Source organism: Sinocyclocheilus rhinocerous, unplaced genomic scaffold, assembly GCF_001515625.1.
Source record: "Sinocyclocheilus rhinocerous isolate Xijiao unplaced genomic scaffold, SAMN03320098_v1.1 scaffold1374, whole genome shotgun sequence".
Taxonomy (NCBI): Eukaryota; Metazoa; Chordata; class Actinopteri; order Cypriniformes; family Cyprinidae; genus Sinocyclocheilus; species Sinocyclocheilus rhinocerous.
Window position 1 is genome coordinate 841,133 of NW_015643932.1, and position 9,357 is coordinate 850,489.

At 38.2% G+C, this 9,357-nt stretch overlaps 1 protein-coding gene across 1 annotated transcript in view; it reads right to left on the bottom strand.

Moving 5' to 3' along the window:
* Positions 1–1,271: 1,271 nt before the first annotated feature.
* LOC107757698 (ephrin type-A receptor 3-like) overlaps positions 1,272–9,357 on the bottom strand; it is a 70,967-nt gene continuing 62,881 nt past the window's right edge. Inside the window, exons 12-18 of the mRNA XM_016575253.1 lie at positions 8,985–9,046; positions 7,445–7,654; positions 6,522–6,637; positions 6,085–6,175; positions 5,437–5,630; positions 4,402–4,539; positions 1,272–2,993 (exon numbers count right to left, since the gene is read on the bottom strand). Coding sequence (XP_016430739.1) covers positions 2,891–2,993; positions 4,402–4,539; positions 5,437–5,630; positions 6,085–6,175; positions 6,522–6,637; positions 7,445–7,654; positions 8,985–9,046 — 914 coding nt within the window. The 3' untranslated portion in view covers positions 1,272–2,890. The remainder of the gene's footprint in view (positions 2,994–4,401; positions 4,540–5,436; positions 5,631–6,084; positions 6,176–6,521; positions 6,638–7,444; positions 7,655–8,984; positions 9,047–9,357) is intronic.

Here is a 9,357-nt window from a genome sequence, read left to right on the forward strand (position 1 = left end):
GTGTCACGTGAACCTTCAGAAATCAGTCTAATATGCTGATTTGTGTTTAAATAGCATTTCTTTTTATTATCAGTGCTGGAAACAGTTGTGCTGCTTAATATTTTTGTGGAAACAGTGATTTCTTCCATTAATAAAAATAAAAAAAAACCAGCATTTTTCAGGGGAAAAGATACAAATTATATGGAGCTTATAATATGACAAAACTATTTGAATTTGTATTGTATAAATTTGAATTATTGACAAGTGGCATTTATCAAAACTGAATACTGAATTTGATTTTTTTTTTTTACTTGAATATTGAACATTTGAAATTTAACACAACTTAATTTTTTATAGCAGTTTTATAGACATGTATTTTCAAACAGTGAATTTTTTGTTCCAAATTCTTTGACTACAAATATCCAGTTTTTAAAAAAAATACAGCTTCAAGTTTTCAAGATGAAGAGGAAATTTGGAACATCAAATTCAATATTCTAAAATTCAATACGCAGAAATTCAGATCGTACAGAAAGTAGGGCAGAGGTAATCCACAGGGAAGAGCAGATGATCTCCGAAAAGTCAAACGAAGCATTTTGGCCAATTAGTAGTTTTCTGGCGTTCAGATCAGGTTGATCTACCTGATCATGAATCGCCCAGAGCTAAGCGTTCTCAGCATGTGAAACATTTATCTAAGCGGTCTCTGGTGTTTGTTTTAAAGTATATTTGGTGTGATAGTGATTTGCATGCCACCGTGTCTACACAGGACGCGAGCGAAAGCAAAAAAGCATAATATTCAGTTTTGATAAATGCCACTTGTCAATAATTCAAATTTATACAATACAAATTCAAATAGTTTTGTCATATTATAAGCTCCATAAAATTAAATGTCTTTATGGTCACTTTTGATTAATTTGATACATCCTTGCTGAATAAAACTATTCATTTCTTAAAAAGAGATTTTGCTGATCTCAAACTTTTGAACAGTAGTGTAAATATATTCTTTCAGAGAATATTTAAATTTATTGTCCTAAACTGACAAACTTTTTTTTTTCTTTTCATAAAACCCACTAAATTTTCTTCAGAACAGAAAAATAAGCAATTTTAAGGAAAACAAGTGTTAAAATCTTAAGCAATTCTGATGTTTAGATATTTTTTACTGGAAAACAAGACAAAAACACAGAAAGAAAGTGTTTTTTACTGTATAAATGAAAGACTTGTGATGACAAAAAATAAATAAAAACAATGAAACCGAAAGGCATCGAACAGGAAGTGTTCCATTGACATATTCCATAGACAACAAAACTGAGTTTGCAGTTCTGTCTGATCTGCAGCCATCTTGAATCGTGTATCAGTGACAAACAACAATCCTGAGAATGCTTAGCTTTCCCCAACACCTTAAAGCTAAATTATCCATTATATTCTACAGCCTCACAATCCTCGTCTGTCCAAAGCTAGAGTTGAAGGTTAAAATAAGAGTTACCACCTTGCCTTAATTTACAACTGACAAAAACCTTCAAAACACTAAGTCATTACTGTACAAATACAATAACCAACACTGTACAATGTCTCAAGTTCTACTGCAATACAATAGTTTCTTCTTCAATCAAACATTTCCAAGCGCAGAACAAAGCACTGCCAAGAAACATGGGGCGAGAAACCAGAAAATGGAGGATGAAGCTATTTTTAAAGCACCAGCATCTGTTGCGGACACCTTTTTACACGGGATTGTGAACATGGTGCATGAAATGACTTGGAAATTGTATGCTAAAATGTTTAAGCTCCTCCATTGTGTTATCATATGGAAATGCAATCTCAAGGTACCAAGCACTCGGTAACCATCAGACCTCTACGCTAAATGGGGTCCAACACAAACACAGGTTCAACAGTCCACCGAGGGCAGCTCCATCAACACCAGGATGATTTAGGAATAAAGTCTCCCTCGTAAAATGCTCAACACATATCCTTTCCTCCTTCCAAAAAAGACGCTCACGTTTGTGATGAAACACACGTAATGAGGCAAAATACTTTAAATACGCAAAGAAAAGCCACATCAAATGAAGCGGCTCCACATCAACGTGTTGAAAAAGACCGAAAGTTGCTGCCAGTGTGAAGGAAGGACAACATCTGCCCTCTTCGTGACATCGTCACGCTGTCCAGTCTCTGTTTGTGAAGCAACAATTGCTTTTCATTCCTTAAACGCCTCTCGTTTCTCTGTTGCTGCACATCGGATGTCAGAACTTGTCAAAAGTGACAAGCGTGGGCTCTCCGAACTCTAGGATCTCCAAGGTGGAATTGACATATTCCGAAGACGCTGCCGAGGGCTTGACGGGAGCAGGCCGGAGTGGCATTCGGGGTCAAGGAGTGGCCCTTCTATGTAGCGTTTAAATGTGTGCGTATGTGCGAAAGAGAGATCAGTGCTTCATTGCTTTCTAAAGGCGAGTCTGAAGGTTTCTAAACTACTTCCACATACACAAGTTTGCAAGGACATCTCGCTGAAGGCTTCCTCACCCTCGCAGCGCAGTTCACATTAAGCATCTTCATAACAGTTGAAAGATTCACAAGACACAATCGGTGTTTCTTCTCAAGGTCTTTCTTCTGTACAATGAGGAGTGAAGCGTGATGTTCACAGTGCTGTGATGTCACATGGTGTTGATTCTTGTCCTTACTTCACTTGGATGGATAGATATCCAAGTTCACAATCTCGGACATCCGCAACGATCTACTGCCTTTCTGGATGCTGATCACAAAGGGGAAGGTACCGGCCCGTTCTCCTGTAGGGCTGATGAACTTCAGTGCTGGTAGAGAGATAAAACAGAGTCATTTTGCAGCAAGACGCTTCCATGTGGCAAGAACGCTCCCAATCTCCTCATCAGGGGAAGCGGAACAGGTTTGAGGGCGTTGAGGTGAGGAGCTATACCTGAACCGGAGTCCCATGGTGTGCCTGAAGACACTGGATACTAGACAAGATCTTTTTCTGATGACCTGCCAGTGCTACACCCATCTTATCCAGTTCACTGTGAGAGAAACGAAAGAGATAGAAGAAACTACCTTAGCAAAAGGTGGCTATGTTCGCAATAGCACAATAGCATACTACTCATATTATTTTTACAGTATTCGGTATGTTAACTATATACAGTATGCAGCTTGTCTACATGCATGGAAGCAGAATGCACATATTGTCTCGAACAATTCAGTGCATTTTTTTTGACTCAATATTTGATTAAGCTGCCAAGTTACAGCATTCTTACACAAATTTGAATTAAAATGAGTAATGACTTTCAAGCAATAACTTCCAAGTATTGCATACTGTTTTACATACTTTTTACAAAATAGTAGGCAGTGCATAATATGCTGTAAACAGCATTCAATTTTGCAACATAGCTGGTATATTTGGAATGCTATACTACTACTCCTACATGCATGGAAGCAGAATGCACATATTGTCTCGAACAATTCAGTGCACTCCATTTTTTTTGACTCAATATTTGATTAAGCTGCCAAGTTACAGCATTCTTACACAAATTTGAATTAAAATGAGCAATGACTTTCAAGCAATAACTTCCAAGTATTGCATACTGTTTTACATACTTTTTACAAAATAGTAGGCAGTGCATAATATGCTGTAAACAGCATTCAATTTTGCAACATAGCTGGTATATTTGGAATGCTATACTACTACTCGTACTAATTTTTACAGTATGTGTTATGCTAATTGTATACAGTATGCAGGTTTTCTGTATGCATGGAAGCACAGCACACATTGAATCCCATAATGCAATGCAGTTAACTTCCATTTACAGTGTGATTAATAGTAACTAAAGCAATTTTTTTCTTTTTTTGACTCAATACTTGAATAAAGTGCCAAAAGTTACAACATTTCTACACAAAACTGAATTGATAACTCGTAATGAGGTCATGTGACAATAAAGCATACTACTGTTGCATACTAATGCCTGTGGAATATTGTAGTCCCATAATGCAATGAGAAATACAAATGAAACCTTTTTGTGGACTTATATTGATTGCAAAATAATCTTTACACACATTTAGATGAAAATGTAAAACAATCATGTTTATTTTCGATAGGATAACTGGATGCCATTTGCTGCCAAGTAATGAGGTCACGTCATAACAATATAGTTTACACCATTTACCTCTGTATATTATATATGGCTTTGCATACTTTTTTAAAAACAGTATGCAGTAAACACCATCTTCAAGTATTCAGTTTCCAACATGGTATGGGATGTTCGGAATGCCATACTATTTTTTTTGCAGCTTTTTACAGTGTATCGTTTGTAAAATCTCAATTTGATTCTTAGTATGCAGTAAGATAACATACTAGTGAGAACACAGTCAAGTGTCTCTTGAAATGCAACCAAACATTTCATACTAACATAAATTAGTGTAGCTTTTATTTACCTAGCGCTGACATACAGAACTGAGTCCAGGGTGACATAGCCGGCGCTGGAGAAGTGTTCCTTGTACTGACCCATTTTAATCAAGTCCAGCCAGCCTTCCACCGTGCTGACCCCTGCCTCAGGAGTCACTGGGTCCTCCCTATGGTTGGAGGAGGAAGTGCAGTCAGAAAAACAGTCTTGTAGAACCACGTCATGTCACATCCTGTACGTCAGAATTGACTTAAAGAATGCATTCTGCACTGGTCTGTGAGGATGTCAGATGTATGTATCCATTTGAGATTGTGTTTTTAGTCAAATCCCAATTAGATTTATACTGTTTTCTCAGCCAATACTTTTTACATACTGTAAGTTTCAATGATGTGAGCATTTACAGAGTTTCGTAAGGGTAAGAAACTAGCTTTTTTCATGCATTCGAGTGTGTGTGTGTTTGTGTCAGCTTATCATTGCCTGGACATGTTAGGCTTTCCAGATCCAGAAGGGAGGCAGATTGCACCAAATCGTGTCTCTGTCTCTATCTCCCTCTCTGTTGCATAGCCTCCATTATAACACACAATCCTGAGTAATTTAGATTTAAACCTATTTTATTTAATAGTAACGACGCAGGCAGAGATGTCCCAGTGGTTTGTGGGAAACTTCAGTTTGCACATTCTGCTTTAATTATGGCAAGCACTGCCTAAACAATCCAGCGCCAATCTGCCTTCTATTTGGCAACCCTCAAAATGCAGCAGAGGGATAGACAGGCAATCAGATATCAGCCAAGACCACCGCAAACCCCCCTCCTGATCGAGAGAAACATGCACTGGAAGTAAGAAGTTCGTACTGACGTACATCTGGTTTCAATCTAGATAAGCCGGATATCTGTTTCAATTATTTTGAACTTATTGGATTACTGCGAAAAACGCCTCCGATTTTATCACACACCTGAGAAACATCATAACGCTCTTCATGAGCTATATATATTGCAAACCGCCACACACATCCCAGCGGATCACCTCTATTGAATTCAGATCTAATCCGCGGAGGGCATTTGGCTCACCAGACTGCAGTGTTGGCCAGCTGCTTCAGGCTGCTTGGGTTCCGGATCAGCCTGTCCAGAGTGTTGACAATCTGCCCAAATTTCGGCCGATCGCTGCGGTTCTTTTCCCAGCAGTCTAGCATGAGCTGGTGAAGCACCACCGGACAGTCCATTGGAGCCGGTAGCCTGTAGCCTTCATCTACAGCTTTTATCACCTGGAGGGATGAAGATTCCACATTAAAAATCATACATTAGCAGCATATACGCTTCATGAATACTGAGCAGATTTATTCCTAGCTTAATGCATTTAGCTTTTGTTTGCCGTTAAATTAATACATTTTTTTATCCATCTGTGACTGAAGTGAAAATGAGATTTCGGGTGAGACTGTCTTTGTTAGCGTAAGAGGAGAGCTGTTTAATTTAGTCCCTTTTATGAAATGATACCGCCGTAAGGGAAAGAATAAACTAGCTTGATGCAAACATTCATATTATCTTTACTCTTGCCTGGAAGACTAACCGTTGAAACGCTCCATTGCCTGTTACCATGGCAAAGTAGGAAGACAGATGGATTTTGTGGTTTACTCCTTGAATGGAACTTTCGAATTCGGCTCCCTCGACACAATAAAAGTGCATCCGCTAACAAGCATGCAAACGTTTTTCGTGCTCCACTTTAACATGCCGAGTATACAGGCTCGAATCCTTCCCAAATGTCTCAATCTCTTTCCTGAGCAGCCTCTTTCCAAATCCCGCACAAAGATCTCTTCCCAAGGTGAAAATAAATAAATGAAAATGGTTTCTGGTGTGGAAAATCTGCCGAGAACCCACTGACACGGATTCAAATTCCCTCTTTTAAAGCGGCCTGTGAACTGAAATCTGGAAATGTTCAGCCTCCAGATGCATTTAATCTTTTTACCTTTCTAAGCCTGGGAGGTTTTTTTTTCTTATTTCAGTCCCACTGAAGTGTTCTGGCAGAGTGCTTTTATTACAAATCGATAGGGATTCTCAAGTTTAAAAAATAAAGTGGCGCAAAGGTTAACAGCGTTGTTACAGTTAACTAAAACTAAAACTATTAATTGAAAATAAAGCCTAAATAAAATAAAATCTACCCATAGGATATCACCTCCCACATGACAATGCCGTAACTCCACACATCACTGGCTGATGTGAACTTCCTGTAGGTGATGGCCTCAGGGGCTGTCCATCGAATGGGAATCTTACCCCCCTGAAAAACAGCACAAAATCAGTTGTCAGCGATGTTGTAAAGCAGCATCACTACAAAGCTATTAGCAAAGTTATTAGGGCGATCACTAGCAAAGTGCTAGCACTGCTATTTTTTAAATCATGCAGCTTTACAGTAATGAAGCTATTTTATTATCATAAGTTGTGGAATAGCTTAATAGAAAGCTATTTTTGAAATGTAGGTTGTAGCTACTTTCGCTAAAGGGGAGCTTTTAGCTTAGCAACTGGGAGCTTAGCTAAATACATTTTTTTTTGAGTACCCTGCGCAATGCTGGTGATTAGCGGTAAGCAGTTTTTATCAAAATAAAAACATGAATGTTCAGACAACTAAGGAGGAGAAACAAGCCACTTGTTGGAACATAACTGGGCATAATTGCAACACTCAACATGGCGACTGTAGTAAAGGAAGTCATTCCTTTCAAAAGCCATTTTTGCTCTAGAATGCTGGTCCAACCTTTATTTTTCATTTTTAATACTCATCTTCCAGCAAAACCATGTACAAATGCATTCACAGGCAGGGAAAGGCACACACCCACACGGAGTAGATGTTTAGCCATCCATCAGTCTGGATAGTTGTTATGACAGTCCTGCGTGACCTCATTTCTAGACTACAGGTCAGCAAGAATATATCTCGCTGTGTCTGATTTTTTTTAAATATATATTATATTCATATTTCTTTTAAACAAAGAGCTGAACCAGTTTAACATATAACAACAAAACTGTTGCATAGTAAATCTAGTTAAAATGAGACTGAAGAGCAGACATCCAGAGCAGAAGCATGATCTCTCACCCGTGTAGTGTATGCCGCCTCTGGATCGTCCTCTAACACGCGCGACAGCCCGAAGTCAGACACTTTACACACCAGGTTTCCGTTCACCAGAATGTTCCGTGCCGCCAAATCCCGGTGCACGTAGTTCATCTCTGAGAGGTACTGCATCCCCGCAGCTATCCCACGCATCATTCCCACCAGCTGGATCACCGTGAACTGCCCGTCGTGTTTCTGCACAAAATGAAGAGTTCTCATGTCAAATTCTCATCCCTGTGGCCTTATTTCCTGCCTTGTTCAACCTCTTTGGATTCTGGCACAGTCGGTCATGTTTGAATGTGTCTCATGAGTAATTCATAATTCACTGGCTCCCTAATTAATAGTGTTGCTCACATGTTACAGGGCACAAGCTATTAACTGCAATCACTGTAAAATCATTCAGGCTTTTATGCAAGCAATGGCAAGTAAATCATGCAACTAACCAGATTATGATGTTTCATTACACCCTCTGGCCAGAAAACGTAAACGTTTTGATTGTTAACTACAGTTGCATGGTAATATTGGAGTAATAATGGGATGGTGGTTTGTTAGTGCAGGGGTTATACATATACATATACATATACACACACACATTATATTAGTGCTGTCAAATCGATTAATCACAATTAATTGCATCCAAAATAAAAGTTTGTGTTTGCATAATATGTGTGTACTGTGTATATAAATGAACACACATACATGTATATATTTAAGAAATATTTACATGTACATATATATTTTCATATTTGTATATTTATATTATACATTAATATATATTACATATATTACTTATATTTTTGAATGTTTTAATGTAATAAATTAATATAATGCTTTAAGGTATGTATCAAACTTGAAATGCTTTTTGAAGATGGGTTGGAATTCATGGGATTATTTATGATATTTTATTTACCACTCTTTCTATTTTTCTCACATAGTATGAATAGTATCTATAAATTCACTTTGAAACACTATTTCACTATTTTGCATTTAATTAAAAATATTTCTTTTCGAGCTCACACATCTAATATTAGTCTTATAGTGAGTAGAAGACACTGCCAATGCAATATAAAGTAAATATTTTCAGGATAATATTTCAATAATCTCCTTTGACTTAAGTATAATGATTATGTAAACAAATTTTTTTTTTTATATTGTCTTTATAATACAACTCTTACTATCTTTCTAGTGTTTTGCTAGTGTCTCCATAAAGCTTCTAAACTAGCTTGACCAGCAAGTCAACCAGCGTTATCAGAAAGACCATGCTGGTTGACTATCTCCACCAGATAAGATTTGCTTGAGAACATAATGATCCAAACCAGCATAAACCATGGTGGTCTAAGCTGAGAAACAAAACACAAGCTGAGGAACACAAAGAAAAACCAGGCATAGAGAGGTGTGAACACGCGAGTTGTCGAGCCCAATCTGGAAGAGACGGACGACTGCTTTGTGTTCCTGTGATATTTTACAGTATTTCCTTTGGTGCAAATTGGCCTCCATCATTCCCAACAAAATAGAGCACGCTCACCTTCAAAAAAGTGTCCAGAGATCCATTTTCCATGTACTCTGTCACTATCATCACAGGTTTACCTAAAGGACAGTGAGAGAGAGGAGACAAAATGGGAAGTGTGAAATATTGTGGAAAATAGAGAAAGAGAGAGAGAGAGAGAGAGCAGAAGCGAGAGAAAGAAGTTTCATTTTTTTCAGAGGCGAATAAGAAAAGACACAGCAGAGAGGCAGGAAGAGGCTGGCGCTTTTGTGTCCTATATTTAATTCATTTCCAAGTTGACAGAGAAAAACATGCAGATAAAGAGAGCGGACACCTCCCCCACTCCCAGCGACTTCACAGCCCCTCGTTCCTGCTTTGGTTGGCCTCTACCTGCTGCCTGTTACTCATATTG